The sequence below is a fragment of the Amia ocellicauda genome, chromosome 5 (genome assembly GCF_036373705.1).
Source record: "Amia ocellicauda isolate fAmiCal2 chromosome 5, fAmiCal2.hap1, whole genome shotgun sequence".
NCBI classification, from domain to species: domain Eukaryota; kingdom Metazoa; phylum Chordata; class Actinopteri; order Amiiformes; family Amiidae; genus Amia; species Amia ocellicauda.
Window position 1 is genome coordinate 34528626 of NC_089854.1, and position 23294 is coordinate 34551919.

The 23294-nt window shown below is 39.5% G+C and overlaps 3 protein-coding genes across 4 annotated transcripts; 1 reads left to right on the forward strand and 2 right to left on the reverse strand.

Moving 5' to 3' along the window:
* Positions 1 to 1838: 1838 nt before the first annotated feature.
* mrpl38 (mitochondrial ribosomal protein L38) lies at positions 1839 to 7852 on the reverse strand. Its single transcript, XM_066704887.1, has 9 exons — positions 7741 to 7852; positions 7213 to 7392; positions 6662 to 6793; positions 5884 to 6092; positions 5190 to 5262; positions 3737 to 3782; positions 3233 to 3391; positions 2949 to 3085; positions 1839 to 2043 (listed from the first exon to the last, which is right to left on the reverse strand). Exons 1-9 carry the CDS (start codon positions 7817 to 7819, stop codon positions 1907 to 1909), a joined length of 1152 nt encoding a protein of 383 aa, XP_066560984.1. The 5' UTR covers positions 7820 to 7852; the 3' UTR covers positions 1839 to 1906.
* A 174-nt stretch (positions 7853 to 8026) lies between these two features.
* Positions 8027 to 14542, forward strand: trim65 (tripartite motif containing 65). Of its 2 annotated transcripts, XM_066704888.1 has the most exons (7): positions 8027 to 8094; positions 8890 to 9326; positions 9685 to 9780; positions 9989 to 10219; positions 10299 to 10467; positions 10714 to 10803; positions 11344 to 14542. In XM_066704888.1, the coding sequence occupies exons 2-7, from the start codon at positions 8919 to 8921 to the stop codon at positions 11868 to 11870; spliced, it is 1521 nt and encodes a 506-aa protein (XP_066560985.1). In that variant the 5' UTR covers positions 8027 to 8094; positions 8890 to 8918; the 3' UTR covers positions 11871 to 14542. The 2 variants fall into 2 exon arrangements, with proteins under 2 accessions (XP_066560985.1, XP_066560986.1); XM_066704889.1 differs by lacking the exon at positions 8027 to 8094 and having other exon boundaries at positions 8997 to 9180.
* Positions 14543 to 14574: 32 nt separating this feature from the next.
* Positions 14575 to 23074, reverse strand: wbp2 (WW domain binding protein 2). Its single transcript, XM_066704890.1, has 8 exons — positions 22891 to 23074; positions 21572 to 21680; positions 20411 to 20546; positions 20011 to 20103; positions 19772 to 19912; positions 19438 to 19557; positions 18853 to 18926; positions 14575 to 16329 (listed from the first exon to the last, which is right to left on the reverse strand). Exons 1-8 carry the CDS (start codon positions 22947 to 22949, stop codon positions 16282 to 16284), a joined length of 780 nt encoding a protein of 259 aa, XP_066560987.1. The 5' UTR covers positions 22950 to 23074; the 3' UTR covers positions 14575 to 16281.
* Between the last annotated feature and the right edge of the window lie 220 nt (positions 23075 to 23294).

Sequence of the window (23294 nt, forward strand, 5' to 3'; positions counted from 1 at the left end):
GAAAAAGCGGTGAACCAGCGACAGGGTCATTGGCGGCCAAGGCTCATTGATGCACATGGGGAGCGAAGGTGGGCCCGTGTGGTCCGATCCAACAGACGAGCTACTCTAGCTCAAAATGCTGAAAAAGTGAATGCTGGTTCTGATAGAAAGGTGTCAGAACACACAGTGCATCGCAGTTTGTTGCGTATGGGGCTGCGTAGCCACAGACCAGTCAGGGTGTCAATGCTGACCCCTGTCCACTGCCGAAAGCCCCTACAATGGGCACGTGAGCATCAGAACTGGACCACGGAGCAATGGAAGAAGGTGGCCTGGTCTGATGAATCACGAGTTCAAGGTGTTGACTTGGCCTCCAAATTCCCCAGATCTCAATCCAATCGAGCATCTGTGGCATGTGCTGGACAAACATGTCTGATCCATGGAGGCCCCACCTCGCACTTACAGGACTTAAAGGATCTGCTGCTAACGTCTTGGTGCCAGATACCACAGCACACCTTCAAAGGTCTAGTGGAATCCATGCCTCGACGGGTCAGGGCTGTTTTGGCGGCAAAAGGGGGACCTACACAATATTAGGCAGGTGGTCATAATGTTATGGCTGATCGGTGTATATTATTTGATGATCTATCAAACACAGAGAAGTTCAGATCCAATTATGTAAAATCGTTGTGTATTAGTACACTGTAAACAGTTTTCCATCTCGACATTTTGAGCTCTCTATGGGTGTGTTGCTTCTACCAAAACATAGATGGTCTTGTTTCAATCAGTAGACTGGTTCCAGTATTTGTCATAATTTTAAATATTTTCTGAGATGTTGTATTCCTACTCAGACCAAGTATCCCACCACCCCCCATTTCAGAACGCAAAGAGGGAAGGGGTGGAGGGGTATAAAAAACAATTATTTCACATCATTAGAATGTTGAGAGTCTCAGTTTTCACTGGATACCAATCACTTGGCAAACAACATAACAGTGAAGAGTACACATGGGATTAAAGAGAAGCACATGGATTTGGTGCCCTTTTAAGGGTTTGTCAGCTTAAGGGGTTAAATTTTGTTAAACAAAACGATTCCATAATTTATTTTTATCTCCAATTGTTTATTTGATCTATGCTTTAATTTCAGAGTACATTGAGACATTAAACTGTGTAAATTTCAATAAAAACTGGAAAAATGTAGCTGTTCTAAAACTTGACTGGTAGTGTGTGTGTGTGTGTTTATATATATATATATATAACACACACACACACACACATTTATGTATTAAGTATTATAGACCGTTCAAAGAGCTTTTGTTTCATAGCTTCAAATGTTTCAGAGAGCTTTATTTACTGCAGAGATGTCTTTAAATATTCCCAAGGTCAGTTTTCTTTTGTCAAATGGATTAAACTCTCACTACAGAAGTCTCTAAGCTACACTGTTTTGTTTGCCAGAACAGGCAAGTCATCATTCACAATACATTGAGAACTGCTCCTTCTAGTGGTCAGCAATAGCTATAGAAATGTCAACCTCACATTTTAGCAGCCTGTGCTCGTTTAAGATCCTTCTTCAAAAGCCATACTTATGTGAAGCCTAGACTTATCTAATTGCAGAAGAAACAGCAATCTCTATTTTAGCACTTCAGTAATAGGGTTGTACAACTAACCAATGCCCTAGTGTGCATACAAGTGTGATTGTAATGTAGAAGAGGTCATTAGATAGAATACTAATTTGTTAGCAAAAACCCTGTTGCTGAAATTGTATTAAAGTTTATTTTGGTAAAGTTAAGTGTGCAATTGATGGAATAGGATGGAAATCCAAGTTTGTTCCAGATGTGATTTTATTACAAAAAACAAAAAACGAAAAGTAATGATAATTAGGGGAGTTTAATACTGTACAACTGCAATGCAGGTCCTAACCATTCACTCTGGACTGTCAGTAGATGCCATAGGTGGGCTTGTGGTTTTCTCTATATCTTTCCAGGTATCTGAGAGGCTGAGCATGAGGGTATTTCTTCTGGGGCGGGTGGTAAACAGGCGGTCTGTCGAATTCAAAAATGGGCTCTTTCATATCTGAAAAGAAAAGGCATGTTTTTTTTTTATTGAAACTGATAGAATATACACTGAAGCAGAATGTTCCACTAACATTTACTACAATCATTAAATGTGCATCTTTATGAAGCTGATTCACTGCAGATTTGAATAGATTCACAGTATATTGCACATCCTTTTCTTACAGCAATGTAACATACTCTATTTTATTTTTTATTTTTTGCCAACTTGTCCAAAAATGACATGATTGCTAATGACCTTGCTTGATTCTTTTTCAAATCAGGGATGTTGTTAGGTCACTTTGTTTGTTGCTCAATAGCCATTAACAATACCCCTGTGGCTGGTCATGCTCCTAGGACCTGCCTCAGTCCTTAACACTTATTGCACGTTCTGGCTTGCGACTTCAATAACACATAGCTGGCTTCACAACAAACGGATTAGGAGGATGCATGCCTTTTGTTTCCTGTGCTGGTACATGGATCGTAGCAGTAAATTCAATTACTTAATTTTATAATTATCAGTTTAAAATTGTGGAGGATAAAAAGCAAATATGCAATTCCAAATAAATAATAATTTAAAAACTGCCTACAAGCTCTTTCTCCCAACTACTAAGTTGTTAGTTGTCTGGACTGGATTGTATGAGCTATGCGTAAATTGTAACATAGTTAGAGCACAAGTCTTTATTAAATTTGAATTTACACATTACTATTACTATTTACACAGGTTGCACCAGGCAAGATCATTATTATGTAAGACTTAAGTAGTTAGCCTAATTAAAATGTATACATTCCTTTGGGTAGGTATATGCTTTTAGTAGAAAAGCACAGCTGGTGCCACCCAGCTGACAGACCACATCTAGGTTCGATGGATCGGATTAACATTGAACAAGAACGATTATGACTGACACTACGCTGTATTGAACTCACTCAGTAGCTCGTGGAACGTGTGAGTGACAGACATGTCCCACTGGGCCTGGAAGAAGGCGAGTCCAGCAGGGGTAATTGCATCCTGGTGTGTCCTGTAGAAATCCACAGTCCTGAACGTCCTCATTGTGAGACTGTGACTGGAAAGGAAATATCACCTGATTAGGGAAAAGTCACCCTTCTCACCCGAGACATCCAACTCATCTGTTTGAGGTATGACTGTAGGAGCTCCTTTATTGTCAGCTGACTTTAAGGTTCTATTAAAAAATGCTGTCCATTGTGCTTACCACGGAGAGGGCCTGTAATCGTCCTTGAAATTGACTGGGCCGTCCTGCTTGAACAAAACGAATATGAACCTGTGGAATCCTGTGCCTTTGGCAGGGAAGGGGGGGAGATAGTGGCAGACCTCCTCGCCAGATTGCACAGCATTACCTGGAATGTTTCCACTGAAACAAGAGGAGCAGATATTACTATGACAAGGTTTTTTTTGCAGAAATTGTCATTGGATCCAAACACTCCATGCTTTGCTTGATGTACTCTTTGAGTGTTAAATACCCTAAAATCAGAATCATTTTAATTCCAGTAAACACCCAGTTATTGTCATTCCAGTTATTGGCAAATAAAGTGGAAAGCTTAGTTGGTTAAAAATTCCTCCTCTAAACACCCTTTAACAAGGGAAGAAGCAAAACAACTGATCCCAGCATTGTTTTTTTAAATTTGTTATTCAGTCTGCCGAGACTTTACATTTAACCTCATAATAGCTCGAAATTCATAGCACACTACATACTCACACTAGCCAATGAACATATTCTGACTCGTTGTCTCTGAGATGTTCATCTGTTAAAAGCATAAGACAAAAATGACAAAAATAAATTTGTTTTCTTTTGATATCAGTAGATTGTTATTGATCTCAGCAGTGATGTTTCCAGTCAACCAATCAAATGATTTCTCAAGAAAGTGACGTTCAGCAAGCTAAATATGCACTAATTATGTCTGGCAATGATGACCACTTTAAGTACATTTAATTAATAAAACAGCATCTGCATTGGAAATATGACATATCTACATACAAAACCATTTTTATAATGTATAACTGGGCATATGCAGTATAAGTAAGGGTTCTGATTATCAGGTGATTTGTTTTTTTACAAATTCGGGTGAATTATTTTTTTAATTTAATTTTAAATAAAAATCAAATGGATTTTCAAAATTGATTTGATTAAAAAATAAAATGTGTGTAGAAATCTGGTTTTATTCAGATTTTGTCAGGGGCACAACAAAAGTAAAAAAAACTGCTACACTAGGTTACAAATACCTATTAACTGGTAATTAATTAATCATAACCTCTATGATGTTTCACAAAGCATGAACATTGAATAGCAAACTCCATCTTTCTGATGACGTTAAATCAAAATCAAAAGTTGTATGACAGATTGTCAATAGCATATCTGTCAAAAAGTACATTACTGGACATTACTGGCATCATAACATATTTAATCATTAACTTTACATTTTATGTCATTTTTCTGGGATTTATGATGGCTAACAAATTCTTAACTAGATAAACAGGTATAACTGCAGGTAGAATACAAATAAAACAACAACCATGCTCTCTTATATAAATAGAGAAAATATTAAGTAGGCTGCATCTAAACCTTTTGTCTTAAACATTCTCCAAATCAACAGAAATTGAAGGCTTACAATGTTCTAATACCCAAAATGTAACATTTGTTTACCATCAGCATTGCCATAAACAATTTCAGGGGTATAAATCAGGTTCAATCAGCTAAAACATGTAGTTATATTACTGTAACACTGAAGGGGGAAAGGAGTAATAATTATAACCCACATTTTTAATATCTAGCATAATTCAGTTTATATACTGGTGTCACGTCTCCTCTGTTAACCACTGATTCAAGGGGTTTTCAGGTCAAATTCTGAAAATAGATGTGTGCGGATAAAAGCAGGTGACATTGTGTGAAACCAGAGAAACAGAACCCTGAAGTTATAGCATTACCTACACAAAGCGAAGATAATATTAAAATATGGACACTCCCAGTCCATGTGTGTATATCTGACAGAGAAAGCCTGCAACACACAAAATCAGTCGATTATCTTTAAAATAAAAGGTTTATTTATTACTAAACACATCCATTTCTTAAAACCTAACATATAATGAAACTCCTTTTAGATGAATTCTCTGATGCAGAGCTCTGCAGAGGGGTGGACAGAAGGGAACCCTACCTGGACTCGTGAGCAGCAGGGTCCACAGAGAGCCCTCCTCTGCACTGAACTTCACCTCCGGGGGGCTGCCGGCCTAAAACCACAATCACGAAAGTTATTTATTATAATAAATATAACAGTAATAATAATAATAATACAATTATTTAAGAGAGGTCTTTATCAACCACTAATATAGAATGTACTACATAAAAATAATAAAAATGCTCCCCATGGAACTTGACAGAGTTTGAACAGTTTTGAATAAAACAGTGATCAAATATTTGTAAGTCTAGGTGTGCAAAGTTGGTAGAGACTTATCCCAACAGACTCACAGCTGTAATTTCTAAAAAAAAAAAGGTGCTTCCACCAAGTATTAACTCAGGGTTGTGGAGGCTTATCCAGTTATGATATTTCAATTTGGTATTTTTCATATATCATTGATTTTCACAATAAAAACTTGGATTCCCTTAACAGTGTGGAGTATGGTGTGTATATAAGTGCAACCAATCTTAATTGAAATACATGAAACTTAAATGCATAAATGCATGAGACACTGACAAGAGAATAGCTTTGTTTACTTTCAATGTAACACTATATATGTTAACATTTATTTTAACAGGTGCATGTTTACAGTTAGAAATACCATTTTCCTCCAATATGCAATAAAACAATCAAATCAAATAATTTAAATAAAAAGACCTAGAGAGTGACATACCTCAGTGGGGGTCAGCTCATTCCCACAGTGCACCTGGGCACTGCTCTTCCCATCTGGGCTGTACAACACACGCAGCACCACCCTCGGCACAAAGGTGGCTCCTGGAAAGAGGTCCCTGTAGATGCCATAGTGCTCGGCCACCCTCTGACAGTGATAGGGCCCATTTATCCTCTCCCAGTCTGCCTTCACCTCATCCAGCGGGATCCGCACTTTAAAATGACAACCACCAGTCATTGTCACACACGCTACCATCAGGACATGTATGCACTGTTAAACACTATTACGACCACTACTAACACCCTACTTGTGTGTGTGTGTTTGGACAACAATCTGACATTGTGTGTGTGGCTACACCAACTTGTGACCAGCATCTTAATTTAACCTCTCAGTAGAGTGTTTTTATTAAGATTTCCAAACTAATATCACAATATCCTGATAAGTTTTCAGATCACAAAAAATATTTAGTCTAATTATTTTGTCTAATAATGAATAAAAATTGAACACATTTGAGACTATGCACACTTTGAGATCAATCAACTGCACCAGTATATGTTTTTCAGCTATTCTGTGACATTTAAATGTGCCATTCTGAAATGGCGAAAATATACTGGGCATTTCCTTTTATAACATTTCCACAAAATATTTACATATAATCACAGCCTCAGTTATCGTAACATCACAAAGCACCCTACAATAACTACAAAGCTATGAGTCTGTATCATAAAATAGTAAGTCACCTCAGCATCTCTTACAGAATCTGAGCCAGAACTCTACGTACAGCGGTACAGGCGTGATTCTCTTTCCAGTTCACTGTCCCTGTGGTTCTCTCTGAGCACTCGCTTCCTCTTCCTCAGCTGCTGGCTTCGGGGAAGTTGAAATTGAGGAAGGCCGATGTCAATCTTCTCCGCACCTTTTGGGACAGAAAAACTTGCGTGTTCCACAATACCTCCAAACATGACCTGACAGTCTTTTCATCTGTCGAAGTTTGGGTTCACACTCAAGTCGGTAGGTATATGCAAGCTTGTTGTTATTGGAAGTAAATCTACTTCACAAAGCTCAGGCCAATTGTAAAGACTGAATCTGAAGCATGTCATGCAGACTAAAATACCCTCTCATTTGGTATCTATATCAGTCCATCAATCCCCCAACTCACGTCTTGTTGAATAATACAGCCAAAACAGTGTGGTGATGTGGAGAAACCTAGCATTAGTCACCCACACTCATGTGTCAGGATGTCAACGTGAACCCAAGCCTCCAGCAGAATGAGAGGGAACGACAGGCAGTCTAGCCACTGACGCTAATCTCCATTCTGACACTCAGTGTCCTCACCATCGTCCTGGATGACATGCTGTCTGTACGTTTTCCACCACTGTGGCTTCCCGCTGGCCTCTTCTGCAAACTTCATGTAGCGTGTCCAGCTGCGGTACTTCTTCAAGGAGTCCAGGTCTGTGACATCAATATCCTCATTGGGCATCGGTCCCAGTGGGGCTGCCCGTCGGCACACAGCAGCTGAGATGGCAGTCGAGAGGTTTGAGTCAGATTCATCACAAATGACAGACTTTTTACTGACCTTTCACAAATCAATTAAAGACAGCTGCTTATCCTTGGCCTTGCACAGGAACCATGCTGAAATCAACTTATAATGAATTTTGTAACTCACACACCCATATAAATACTTGTAGTTAGCAGAGTGTAGCACTTACCAAGGTTATGACAGATTAATCGAACGAAAACACATCAAATATAGATATAAGATACCTTGACTTAGTTACGGACTATTAATAGTTTTTAATAGTTCTAGTTTATGTAGCGCTCGTTGTGTACACAGGCGTGAGTGACAGCAAAATCTTGCTTTACCTGAGGTTCCGAGTGCCCGACTGAGCCTCAAATCCACACCTGTCCTTACAACAGCACCCCACACCATGCGCGCCGCCATCTTCTCTCTGACGTAGTACACACTCAGCCTCACTTTTCCCATCAACTACGTAGAGCGCTAGTAACCGCCCCCAAAACACAGCGGTCGCGTCATGTAGTGCACAAATCCGCAGTTCTGCGCGGGTCTGCGCAGCTCCACCAATGGGATCGGGGAGAGTATGCAGTACTGCGCAGAACTGCGGAAATCTGCGCTACAAGAACGCGATCACCGGTTTGCCACAAGCAACCTAGTCCCGGAAGACAAATATGCGACATTGCCTTAATGGGATGTTAGGGGTAAGCGTAACATGTATAATTGACTTTTTTTTCCCAGTTTAATCGAAATGTCGATTAAATGTTCATTTTAACGGTTCACTGATGTTAATAATTTGTATAACCTGGAGCACACGTAAAATTACATTGTGCTAACGTGGGTGTCAAACCAGTCATATGTGTGCATACAACTTCGATAACAATAAGTAAAAGCATGTCATTTCGTGGGATTTTTGTAACGTAATCTAGGTTATATTTTCAATTTAATGGCAGATTTTTAAGTAAGGGATAAACAACTATACATGTTGAATAGGTTAAATAATTAAATGTTTAGATTACACACGTTATAATTTCAGTGTAGCTTTTTCATGCATTTTATTACTTTAATGGCTGTTATTACCTCACACTGAAGATTAATCGTTTATTTACATTTTGGCAAAAGTCTATGCATAAAACAATTATACTATTTACATATACAGTAATTTAGGTATGCTGCAATTGTAGAATGAACCCCATTGACAGCACAAGCAGAGACGTTAGGAAAGAAGGTATTTCTGCTGTGCAACCTTAGCCCACTGGCCAAATATGAGTAGATTGTGGCAGATATAGATACCATGTACTTTAATCCTATGACACATAAAATGAACATTCATATATCATCAGAAATACCAAAGACTTTCCTAAAAGATGGGTTTAAATGAGTGGGATTACAGACCGTTATTTTTTGCATCTGGCTATCAAGGCTTTTTCCATACATATTTTACCCACAGTGGTTCTAAATGTCCTTGTTTTGCATCCTGACTTTTTCTATCTTCAAAGGTTTAGGTGTGAAGCATTGGGTGACGAAGATGGATAAAACGCATCTGTGTTGCATCATCTGCCTCGACCAATTCAAAGTCCCAGTTACCATACCATGCGGGCACAATTTCTGTCAGAAATGCATCAATTTGCACTGGGACACAGAAGAGGCAGCTGGGAAGGGTTTCTACTGTCCTACATGCCGGATGAGTTTCGACCAGAGGCCCCCACTCAATAAAAATGTTACTCTTTCCTTTCTGCTGGAGTCCTCCAACAGTTCCGACTGGGCCCCTGCTTCTGTGCAAAGCAAAGGTGATGCTGGGACATGTCGCCAACACAGCAAACCTCTGGACGTCTACTGTAGGACAGAGAGAGTGTGCGTATGCTCTGAGTGTATGATCCAGAATTGCAAAGAGCATGACTGTGTGACTGTGGAGAATGAGAGGAAAGACCGAAAGGTAAACACAAGTAATTTCTCTTAACTTGCTGATCCATTTCCTATTGGGTTGTGGACAGAGGAGCTGCCACAAAGAGAGGGTCAGACTGTCAGACAGGGAGCAGACCTATCACACAGATGTTGTTCTTTGTACGTGATGTGTGGCGACATATGTAAATAATTGTTTAACCCCTTGTAATTGTGTGCATGTGTAGGAAATGATATGTTACTTCTTGAAAATAATTTAATAAATAATAATCGTAGCTTGTTCAGTTAAAGCCCTTCCTTGAAACACTTCCTTAAGAAGAATGTCAAATTAAACAGTGGTAATTAAAATACCACAAAATATGGGTATTAATATCTCCATTAATCTTTTACAGGTAGAACTCAATGAAAAGAACAAACAACTAATCAAGCAAATCAATGATACGTCAAGGAGCATTGTGGAACTAAGGGACAATATTGCCAACACCAAGGTAAAAGTGCTTTTTCACAGGGGACACATTTAAATCCATTGGGTAATTCAGCACATTAAGATTGGGGGGATAGGCCTATACAGTCTGTGTAGGTATTGCAACTGTCTGGGGAACGTTTTAAGATTTGTGGGCATCCATATCCATTTGGGAGTGTTTATTTTTTCACTTTTGAAGACCTGCAATGTCTTCTTTCTTTTCTCTTGTTAAGGTCTCACTGGATCAGTCCTCAGAATGGGTGAAAACAAAGTTCACCCAGTTGCTGAAAAGTATGATGGAGATGCAGGAGGCGGTGCAGCTGTCCATAGACAAGGAGAGGCAGTCCGTGGTGACAGAGGCAGAGGAGAGGCTGGCATTACTAGAGGAGAGAGCTGAGCAACTTCGGAATAAACAGGAGCAGATAGAGACTCTTCAGACTTTGCCAGATGTTAACTTTCTTCAGGTAAGTTAAGAATCTATTGAGCTTCCACCTTTTAATCTGTAACTTTGATGATGTTCAGTTCTGACCTGATCTTCTGCAGGAGACCCAGGTCATTCAAGTGCCACGGATGAAGAAAGTGCCGCTAAATGTCTCCTCCGATCTCCAAAACAAACTCCATAAGGTGACTGGTGTCCTATCCAACATCTCCAAGCTGGTTTCAGAGGACTTGCAGAAGGTCGTTAGTGTAGTTGGTGCACAGGACAGAAAAGGTACTGACCCTCAAGAGGTTAAAACTAGCATTACATAGCACTTTTTCCACAATATTCCCTGATGGTGCAACTGTCATCTGTCATCTGTGGCAGGCCCTGCATGATGTATAAGGCCTTGAGAAGCAGAAGACACTGTGGCCCTCCAGGGACTCATATTGAGGGCCCTGCTATAAACTCTTTAATTTCACCCTCCTATGATTTAAATGTGGCCACTCTCCCTCCCTCTCTCTTTTTGCATGGTATCAGATTCTCCTGAGGATAAACAGACTCCAGAGTATGTCGTCCCAAACACTACTGCACCTGCTAACCCACTCTCTGTGAAAAGCCACCATGCACGTAAGTGTTATTGTAAACACTTCAATTATAACTTTCAAGTTAGTCTCAAGTGCTCTGAAATGTAAAACAGGAAATCCAACTGCTGGGTGGAACATTAAAGTGCATATATAGAAATACGTTTAAGAATGCAACTGAAGGAACATTCTCAGTTTATTCGGAAATCTTGAAAGCATATAACATGTAACCTCTGACTATGGGAGAGTACAAAAGTGTTGGTTGTTCTCTGTACTTGCTATATGACTAATATTTTTCTTCACACTTTATTATTTTTAAAAACAATCATCCTAAGATATAGTGTCTATAGCGGATTTAAAAAACTGAGAAATCAGACACAAAGATATTAATCCAGGTAGATAAGAAGACACCAAAAATATTGTGTTCTCATCCTTTTCAGTCTTTTGGCCTGTAGTGTAAAGAACACCAAATTTCAATTAAGCAATCTGATCTTGCGTAGAATTAAGTTTAAGTGAATTAATGAATTTTTAACAATGGGCAGAGGTGTCAGACGCTATTGTAAAGCCACCATTATCTCCACTGTAGATTACCGAAATCTGTTGTTCGATCTCAACACCGCCAATGTCAACATCAAAGTGTCACTGGGGAAACGCAAAGCAGAACATGTGACTACAGGCGTTCAGAACTACCCCCCCCACGAGGCACGTTTTGAGCACATGTGGCAGGTGCTGTGTGCCGAGGGGCTGCGGGATGGGCAGCACTACTGGGAAGTAGAGGTCTCCAGATACTGGGCCTACCTAGGGGTGACCTACAGCTCCATTCCAAGGAAGGAGAAGAGCAAGAGCTCCATTCTGGGTATGAACAAGGTCTCTTGGAGTCTGCAGCTGTTTGAGAGGCAGCTCTGTGCTTGGCATGCTGGCAAGAAGGAGGTGGTCACAGGGAAGGCACAGTACAAGAGGATTGGTATGCTTCTGGATTGGCAGGCTGGCACACTCACCTACTACGGTGATGGCCACACCCGTCTGCACACCTTTCATTGTGCCTTCTCCCAGGAGCTGTACCCAGCTTTCTTTATTGGAGAGGAAGTGAGTATTACATTGTGCCCACCCTAATCACAGGGCCTGCTGGCACTCCTCTGAGAGGCCTGTTTTTTGCCTTATTGTTACAGGGCCTTGGGATATTAAAGTGAGTACCTTTTGAACTCTTATCTCTCCAGAATGCTTACACACTGGGTTTGAATGCTGGCTGATCGCAGATGTATTTTTGCTATGCTGGCACTGCTATCTTTTTCCAGTTGGACTGAATGTCACTTTATGTGGCTCCCTAGCTTTTTCAGAATTAAAAAGAAAACATTGAAAAAATGTAGCTAGTATTTAAAAATAAAATCTTCCATTACTAAGCTTAAAACAAGTCTAAAATATGTTACAACTGGATAAACTGGCATGAAAGCTACAGATGCTAAGTGATAATAGGATCTCTTTACAACTAAGTGTCCTTTTAATGGTGTAAAATATCTATATTCCCATTGTAATGTTTACGGCTACAGAAGTGCAATCATAAAGCATAACTAGTGCGCTCACCAAAATGTACTCGCGTGTTAGTAGGAGTATATAACTGCCAAAGGGGAGGGTTTACCATATACCCATCTTGAGTGAGTCCAGCAGTGAACTGGTAAGGAAGTCTGGCATGAGGCCACAGCCTGCTAACAGGAAAGGCTCAACAAGAACTAAATAATGATTAGAATAATTAAAAATGGGAGGCAGGGAACCAACAGGGACCTGCACACCAATCACAGCAAAGCCAATGGTCAAGCTCTACCTGTAAATGAAAACAACACTCAAACCAGCAGCAGGGGCAGAGGACACACTCTACTGGGAGATAAGGGAAATGAGAGGAGGCAGGAAACACAGAGACCTGCCATCCACCCCGAACAGCAAACCAGGAGCAGGAACTGGTAATGGACAGTACTCAAAAATAAATTAGAAAACAAAAATGGGGGCAGGAACCAACAAGGACCCCATTCATAATGAGGCCCGGAGCAGAGACAAAGGTCACAGTGTACAGTAGCCTATAGGCAGATTTGCTAGACTAATATGTTCACAGAGGTCCCATGGTAATTACATAGGCCCCTCCCCCTTTGGGCAATATACTCCACTTGAAAGAGTGGATATGATTGCAAAACATGTAAACCATTTTTGGGGGGTTCCTTAGTGCACTTTGTCTAGCTATTTCAAATACTTGATGAGTTTTATTCTACTCCTAATTGAATTAAATGCCCTAGATGTCCCTCCAGCCTCCTAATTTATTGTAATTCAATTCACATTAAAACAATCAAGCAATTGAATTTTGACTAATTCGAAAAATCAAAACTCTTTAAAAATGCTATTAGTATAAATTATAGTTTAATAAATTGATGTTTTGAAAATTGAGACCTAAACAAAAACATTGCGATCAAAATTGAGCTAATGCAGGTAACATATACACCTGGTTTTCTGTACATGGATGGGCAGGTTATTAATAAACTTGTAGTTTATTTTTTTGGCCACAATCAAAAGTTAACAATAGACCAATCAACAGAAAAAACTGTGGAAAAAATGCTGAGATTGACAGCAAGATTGAACTACCTCCTCTGGTAAAATAAAATTATGAACTCGGATGTTATTTTTGTTTTTAGATATGATTTGCACAAGATGACAACTGGTAAAGATGTCTGGCAGTGTACCTGTAGTTACTGACTAATCTAAAAATGCAGAAGATCAGTATGTTTTGCAACATTTAGTTTTGTTTGTTCTCAAAGAACTGTCTAAACTGACAGTAATGTTAGCTGATGCAGTTAATCTGCACTGAATTACATTGGAGGCACGGCCTTTAAACACATTTGACATTATTGTTACCAATGTGACTGGGTTTGTCTCAGATCAATGCAATGCAATTACATAAGGCATAAAGCTAACTTCTTCAAAGTAATTAATTTGACTTGCCCACATTCTTGGTTGCAAGCGAAAATATGTAGGCTCATGCTCAAGCAGAAAATTATTATTAAAGAAAAATATACATTATGTGAAGAAATAAATAACCTATTGAAACTGTTTACAGATGTGCAAAGTTTGAAATTATTTTGCATAGGCTAAAATATGTGTAATTCATCTGTAGATGATGTAAGAAGTGTTTCTTCTTATGGCACGTTTTTACAGAACATCATCAATCTCTGACAAGGCAAGGTTAACCAAATGATGCTTAAATTTCTTTCATAACACTGTACATGATGCTTGTGGAAAAACCATGCATTTATTATCATCTTTGAAATATATGTTACAGCATTGATGTTATGATATCAGTATTATATTAATTGTCCTGTACATTTTTTGTATTCTCATTTTATTTGTAAATATATACACAAACATAAATTCCTGTTTACATAACATTCTATATTTTGGGCTGAAATTATTTACAATATATTATCTTTGGGTGTGCCTTAATGTAAGTAGGCAGTCACAGTTATTATATGATCTCTGGAACTATCATGAATAACTAAAATGTTTAACCGATGATTGCAGTTTATTTCTCTACTGATATATACAAAATTATAAGGGAGGGGGCAGGACTGAAATGCTGGGTGGTTTGGATCCAAAGCAAATGGGAACAGGAGTGCACACCTGGCTCCTGAAGATAACTGTCCAATGATAATCAACTAATATCCAAGACAGGTCCATTGGAAATGTAGACAACAACTTGCTCCACCTTGCAAAGCAAAGTCATATGTCCTACAATGGTAGAAGTGGTAACGATGACTTATAACAAATACATTAAAAACAATTATTTGTTCACACAAATTAAATTTATTAAAAGTTAATTCACAGTTCAGATGTCACATACAATAAACCATGCCTTTTTCTCTTAAATTAATGCATAAATTAGTGTTTGTTTTTTAAATAAAGTGTTTTACTTATTATACATAAGGAAGAGAAAGAGGGGGGGCACAATGCATTGCCATTTTGAAAGTGCAAGCTTTGCGAACAATGAAAGCAATCTGCCTTGTGCCACAGAAAGAGAAAGCCAAAGGTAAAGACAGTATAAGGTGCAGTGCTGAGAAGTTTCAAAGTGCCTTTGTACCATCCATTAATACTGCATGGACAGAGTTGTCCATTGTTAGGAGGCATTATAATTATTATTATTATTATTATTATTATTATTATTTTTAAAGGATACAAATAGAAAAAAATGGAAATAGGGGCTGTGAGCTAACAGCCTTGGTTTCACATTGCCACCATTTAAAGTATCTCGATCAGTCTGCCCTATGAGGCAATCTAAATGGGGGGGGGGGGGGGGGGTAGAGATTTGCCAAACCTTTTAGGGCAATCACCAATCAAAATCAAATTTTACTCAACAAACTAAATGTTTAATTATATTTTTATATATACCCCTTGATACTAGCTAAAAAAAAAAACAAGCTATCTTCGACCAAGTCATAACACAAAATGCAGGGAATAATTACTATTAGTCTTATACCCTGTATTTGTGTCTTATTGTACACTATCCTTCTGTATGAGATGATGACGAGATTTCCATTCAAAAGCCCTCAAGCAATCAATCAAACTATTCCAATGAATAATCAGCACACCAGCTACTGATGTATAATAAGATACTCTCTAATAATAAAAGTACATTGTTATCCTGAAGCATGATGCCATACAGCTTATTTGCAGATTGACAATAAGAACAATAATAAAAACACAGATGGTAGACCAGCATTTTTGTATGAAAATACCTACTGCTTTGTTTTCCACACAGAATCCTGTCAAATTAATTAGGATATCAAATTGAAGTTTTTAAAAATGTATTTCTGCATTTATTGATGGGACAATTTGCTCAAGCTTCAGTCTTTTTTAAAATATTAAATGTTTATTGTAGTTAAGATAATCATTGTCACCATTTTCTTTTGTATTATTATAGTTTACATTTAGCTAGTAGCTGTATTGTTATGTGACACGAGAAGTTAAATGATTGATTCACTTAGTAGGAATAATTTGATTACAAACTGGTTTCCACTGTTAAATTTGCAGGGCCTTGCCAATAGGAAAGCACAAGGAAATCTGGAATAGCATTCAATCTGTATCCAGTTGCTCCGGGTAGTTCAGTGCTGCAAGTTAGAAATACAGAGATGTGGATCGATGACATTGAAGTCACCAGCCAAATCAAGATCTGAACCTTGACACCCCTGGCCTGAACAGAGTTCACTTGCTTATAACCTCAAACTAATGTAACCAACTCTCCCTTCACCAAAGAGCAAGTAATCCAAGTGGTGTTGTGTGTGTGTGTGTGTGTGTGTGTGTGTGTGTGTGTGTGATTTAAGGGGGGGGTGCATTCCAAGTAGTACTATACAGTTGAGTCCTAACGGAAAGGGTGTGGAGGGAGAGCCACAGGATTCCTGTCAGGCAGGCAGGACAAGAGGGGGGGAAAGCAAACGGAGGTGCGGGGCGGCGGGGGTGATGGGGTTGACCGGTGGGTGACGACCAGCAACTTCTACTGGGATTTCTTGTCCTCTGGTGGGGAGTAGGGAGGAGGCTTGTCCTATGAATTGGAAAGAAAGAAAAAGATCAAATACCCATCAATATTCATTGCCCATTCCAATCCAGTGGCTCCAATATTTATAAGTGTTCAGTTTTATTAGTAGTATCCCCAACAAACAGGGATTCAGTATTCACACCCTTCAATACATTATTTATGTTCTTCTGCTCTAAATGTCCAGCTCCGGTGCTCTCTCTGTCTAGGCCTGGGCCCTGTCTTAGTTGAATCCTTATCTGGGGTTTGTATTGGACTTCAGCCAAGCCCTACACTGCTGTCTATATTCTCCAGGCCTGAGGATTTTTTAATATGTCCTCATGTGTTGGTATGTATGTATACTTTAAATATCTGTGGTCTTTCTGTTCAATTATATACAGTGAGGGAAAAAAGTATTTGATCCCCTGCTGATTTTGTATGTTTGCCCACTGACGAAGAAATGATCAGTCTATAATTTTAATGGTAGGTGTATTTTAACAGTGAGAGACAGAATAACAACAAAAATTCCAGAAAAACGCATTTCAAAAAAGTTATATATTGATTTGCATGTTAATGAGGGAAATAAGTATTTGACCCCTTCGACTTAGTACTTGGTGGCAAAACCCTTGTTGGCAATCACAGAGGTCAGACGTTTCTTGTAGTTGGCCACCAGGTTTGCACACATCTCAGGAGGGATTTTGTCCCACTCCTCTTTGCAGATCCTCTCCAAGTCATTAAGGTTTCGAGGCTGATGTTTGGCAACTCGAACCTTCAGCTCCCTCCACAGATTTTCTATGGGATTAAGGTCTGGAGACTGGCTAGGCCACTCCAGGACCTTAATGTGCTTCTTCTTGAGCCACTCCTTTGTTGCCTTGGCTGTGTGTTTTGGGTCATTGTCATGCTGGAATACCCATCCACGACCCATTTTCAATGCCCTGGCTGAGGGAAGGAGGTTCTCACCCAAGATTTGACAGTACATGGCCCCGTCCATCGTCCCTTTGATGCGGTGCATGCGGGAGACTGACAGTTATTTTGTGTTTCTTCCATTTGCGAATAATCGCACCAACTGTTGTCACCTTCTCACCAAGCTGCTTGGCGATGGTCTTGTAGCCCATTCCAGCCTTGTGTAGGTCTACAATCTTGTCCCTGACATCCTTGGACAGCTCTTTGGTCTTGGCCATGGTGGAGAGTTTGGAATCTGATTGATTGATTGCTTCTGTGGACAGGTGTCTTTTATACAGGTAACGAGCTGAGATTAGGAGCACTCCCTTTAAGAGAGTGCTCCTAATCTCAGCTCGTTACCTGTATAAAAGACACCTGGGAGCCAGAAATCTTGCTGATTGATAGGGGATCAAATACTTATTTCCCTCATTAACATGCAAATCAATTTATATAGTTTTTGAAATGCGTTTTTCTGGATTTTGTTGTTGTTATTCTGTCTCTCACTGTTAAAATACACCTACCATTAAAATTATAGACTGATCATTTCTTTGTCAGTAGTCAAACATACAAAATCAGCAGGGGATCAAATACTTTTTTCCCTCACTGTATATATTTCAAACTTTTAACAATTCAAAGTGAAACCTTCACCAAAGGACTAAATGTTCCGTTTTTCAGGATGTGACATTTCATCATCTACCAAATAACGAAAATGACTAGAACCCACTGAAGCACAGTTTTGTGGTTAATAGTCCAGTGACAACAGTGTAGCGACTGATCTTTGCAATACTTGATTAAGCAAGCTTCAATGAAATAAAGATTGGTAGAAGCACTGACAAATGTTACCCATCAACCTCTGCTGCTCTCCCCCACTACTAAATTTCATTTAGACAGTGCATAATGGTAATTACATGCATTACTAATTTGTGTCATTTCGCAATCAACAAATGTACCCATTTTAATCAAGAAAGTTAAAGGGGGAGTAGGTACACACACAAAAACAGAAGCTGTAATGATATGATTAACTCGTACAGCTATGAAAGGAAAGCACTGATGACCAAATCTTGCAAATTGCAGTCTTTTATCCTTCGGCAGCTATAGAGTGTTGGGTAAGATCCCTGTAGTACCTTGCCTGCTCTCTAGCCAGTTTCATGTAATTTAAAGGTAACTGCTCCGCTAATTACTGGTCAATCATTGTCACGTCATGCATCTCACTTTGTTTGACTTTAAATATTTAAATCCAAATTAACAGGATATGAATTAAAAAAAAAAAAGTTTTAGAAATGCTGCCATACCAAATTACCAAGTTGGCTGGGGACAATTAGTAACATGTAAAATATGTACAAGGAGATTATTTGGAACAAAACTCGATGTAATATTTTGAAGAAATATATATTCTTTAATCCTCATAAAATGCTTGCAAAGTAAGCATGTTTGCTGTAACAGGTAAGAAGTCTGCCCAATATTTAACTTTTATACCCAAGCATAACAATACAACCGACTGTAGCCACATTACTTGGACAAAGTCTAACCATGTTGTTCAGAGAGAGCAAGAAAGAGATATAATTAGATTTGTAGATGCAAAAGGAAACCAGAAATGGTGGCAGTGCTCACCTGGGGCATGTAGACGTGGGGCCCAGGAGAGGAGTAGGTCCCGCTCGCTGCTGCCTCTGCTGCTTTAGCTTGTGCTGCGTGAATGACAAGAAAGCCAAGGATGCATTAGCCTACATGAGTGACAATATGGCACAAAATCAGTGTGTTGCAATAATAAAGTCAAATTATACACTGTATTGGAAGATAAGAGAGCAATCAAGATTAAGTTTCAGATACAAATTAACTAAAATCTATAATTAAGTAGAATTAGTAGGGTAGCAAGTTCTCTAATAACATTGGTTTTAAAAATTGGTACTGCTATTTGAAGATACCTTCATGATTGTGCTCAAGATTACAGATTTTTTGACTAACAAAATATGTAAATAATATACTGTCTACATATGTAAGGTGCAGTAACACATTGCAGTTGTTCATAGGAAGCTACATCAAAATATATTCATGCAAAAGGTACAGCAAATCTAAGAAATTAAAAGCAAAATAACTGAACACCACATGTGATTAAATGCATATTTTAACCCAAGCTGCATATTAATACCCCCCACCCCACACCCCCATTTCCACAATGGACATTGTTCTTCCTGCTACCTGCTGTAGTGTTAGGCAGGCTTGGGTCCAGAGAAGGTTGGTCCATTGGTTCGGAATAGGGAGGGGGTGGCATGTAAGCTGCAGCATTGTCAAAATTAGGAGGACCAGGATAAAACCCAGCTAATAAGGGGGGGGACAAAAAAAGAGAGATCTGATCAGAGAGAGATATAAACACATTGCTAATCTATAAAGACAAACATTCACAATACAACACGTAACACTTCCGTAAAATTAAACTATGTTTTCATTCCCATAGTTTAAACAAGGTATATCACTGTTTCTGTCAAAGAACTGTCCCGCTCTTGCTACACCCTCGAGATGTTGGAGCACTGACCTGGTGCTGGTGGAGGTGGGTAGGTATAGCCTGGTGGAGGTCCACCATACATCCCGTTGGCAGGGGGGGGCTGGTAGGCAAAGGCTCCATTGGCCATATAGGGGCACCCATAAGCACCAATCACGGGCTGCCCTCTGGAAGCTGGAAGAGACGGGGGGGGAAGTAGGTGTCATCATCCTTGCCTGACACAAGAGACCCAATCCGTCACTCACCGAAAGAGGAAATAATGGCTCTCCTACCTTGTGATGCCACCTGGAGCATGTACTGCCCAAACTCAATTGCGCCTCCAGAATTAAACACAAGTTTGAAGTTTGCAACACCTTCCCAGCCCCCTGCAAAAAAGATGCCACGTGTTGTAAAATCCTGCTTAATGGTCTGTGAACAAAATCCCTAATAACACCAAGCCTATGTGAAATATTAATTCAGTACATATGCAATGCAAAAAATATTTTATTATTAGATATAGATCAGAGTGCAATATTCTTTTCAATCATAATGGCCTCTTCTTCGCAACAGACACCTCGCAGAAATCATGGTCAATGCTGGCCAGAACCGCTGTGTAAAAATTCATCATATGGGCTTTAGAAGACCCATGATATCTACTATGATGACCAGACAGACAGCAGGAAGATGCCGTACCTCCGGCTTCAGCAGTCACAGTTCCCTTGATGTAGTTGGCCCCAAGGACTGGCTGCTTCACCTCACAGCCTTTCATCAGGTAGAAGGGCATCATGAAAGACGTCATGGAGTCCTTGCCTTTGGTCAGGAAGATGACCTACAACAAAATTAATAGTTAATTTGTCCTGTATTTAATTCATGTTAATCACATACCTAGTGTAGTGAATGAAGGCTGCATCCTATTTCTTCTGGTCATGAGGTGACTTTACATCTTTATAATGAGTCTGGTCTACAAAATAAGGTCATGCAGAAGGACTGCATATCACCCACAGTGAACAGCCTGAAGGATTAATGTGATTGCTTGGCCTTAAGCATAATTCAAGGCCTTGAGGGTCACAACAGGCACTGAGATTCCCCAGGCAGTGAAGTGTTTATGGAACATTGAAAATGTTGAAATAGTGATTATTCTAATATTTTTTCAGTCCTCAGTACAATATTGTAGGGCTCTGAATACTTACGTTGCAGGGTTTCAAAAACTGAATATTAGATTTCTGGATAATTTCTGCAGAGCTCACTTAAGTTGTAATCATATATATATATATATATATATATATATATATATATTTTTTTTTTTTTTTTTATTTAAATGAGGAAATGGAACCAGCTCAAAATAGTAGACCTCTTGTAATTAAAATACAACTTGACACTGAAGAGGGCAAAATGACCTTTCCAAAAAGACACACTGGACACAACGGCTCTTGTTAGCAGACAGGTTAGGGGGCCAGGTTTGCAAAACTAAAGGCATGTGATCCACATGATAGGAATGTGATGTCTGCTTCAGAAAATGCACAACAAAGTCCATACTTTTCTAAGTTCCTTCTCCCCTTACACCAATATTAGACATTCCCAGGTCTCACCAAGTACACTGTGTGCCCTCCCAATCAATACACCTACGAATGATGCATGTATACATTTCAGTGTGCATCTGCCATTTCTTTAAGAGTGGCTTTATTGCTTCATGAGTGATACGTGGCTCTTCCCTTCCCAAGCATTGAATGAAATATCCGGAGCTGATAATCAACCTGAATCCTGAGTCTCTTTGGATAACGGAGAATAAATCCACTACAACAGCCAAAAGCAGGACGCTTGTTTGGCCTGTCCTGCCTTGTCTCTCTTACTCACCCTGAAAGGAGTCATGTAGACACTGCCTTTCTTACTTTTCCTGAAAGCTTCTGGCAGAGTCTCTGCATCAGTGAATGACAGCTCCACGTTGTCATATGTCATCAGGATGCTGCAAACAAGAAAACAGCAGGGTAGGTACCATAGTTGCCAACCTCTCCCCTACCACACTTTCAGCACAACTTTCTAAAAAAAATACAAAATGTGTTGTCAGTGCTCCCATATTTATTTATTTGAGTAGGCAGAATTATTTCAAGGAACTCATATTCAAAAGCACAACTGCAAATATTAAATAACTGTCTAAACAGTTACCCATCACAAAGAATGATACTTTGAGACCCACCTTTATATAGAGCTACAACTCTTCCCATCATACCACTTTATTGACGTGATCGGATGGCATTTGATTTCTTAATTCTCAATCTGTGAATTGTAATGTATAGGATGTTGTTATGCAGGTCAGGCGACGCTGTGTTTGTTATATTTTAAAATGTTGTTTAGCATGATTCAGTGGCATCAGTGCGAAATGGGTCCTTTAAATGTGTCATCAGTATTATACATAATAGACTGGAAACTTCTGGTTAAATCGGTTGTATAATTAAAGGGGATTGTTAGAAACATCTGTGTGGGATTTGTTCTTAGAGACGACTAAGCTAATAAATGATGCTGTTTCGTGATCATATTATTTTACACCATCACATTAGGTTGCTGTCAGTTATACCTTCCGAATACAGAATCGATAGGTAATATATTGACAAACAACACAGTACTACTGAAATTTAAAAACTGAATGTTTGAACTATAGTTAGCTAATATATAGCCCTCACATGCTATAAACATCTCTGAGGGCGTTTCTAATCATACAATAATAACTACTGTACTGGCATGTGAGTTAGTTACAGGGAGTTCTCAACTGTTCTGTGTTGAAGTCTAGCCTCAGTCTTTCATCATTCCCAGTTATCCATTACGACACCAACATAGTCTTCACTAAATCAGGCTCTAAGTGTAGTTAAAGTAAGCAGATTACCATCATGGGTTTACCCAGCATCCCCCGCGCACAGATCAATACTGGCTCAGACCCCCCCCAACTCCCCGATCAAAATAAAAACAAGCAGCGTGTGCATTGACACCCGAAGGCCCCGATCACCAGCAGATGCACTAAATGACACGTATTCTGGCAGCGCAACGTCGTAATATGCAGATCACAGCTTGGCCGGGCACCGATCACACGCAGCAGACTGCTCGTTTAAACCAGCGGGTGATCTGTGTGATGCGGATCTAAACTCAGTCCCGTCGCTGACGCTGCGTGCGGGTGTCGTTACCTCTCACTGTTGTTGATAATCAAGCCCCCACAATCCGAGTTGTTCTTGTTTAGCGCCATGGCGCCGTCCCGTCCTGGATAACTGTAGTTGCCGTTATATGGTGTTTTGTTTTTGTGACTCTCTCTCTCTCTCTCTCTCTCTCTCTCTCTGCGCACACACAGCGGTGCACCTGCACTTCCGGCTACTGGAACACTCGCTGTGACGTAGAAGCGCGGACACGCCCCTCCGAGCATGATCTGTCGCCCCGGAGTCGATTGGCCGGTTTGATTAGCTTTTTTTATCCATCTTTTGTCGACAGAATGGTGGGAAAAAAGTATTGGTGTTAATTATTATTATTATTATTATTATTATTATTATTATTATTATTATTATTATTATTATCATCCATCCATCCATCTTCAACA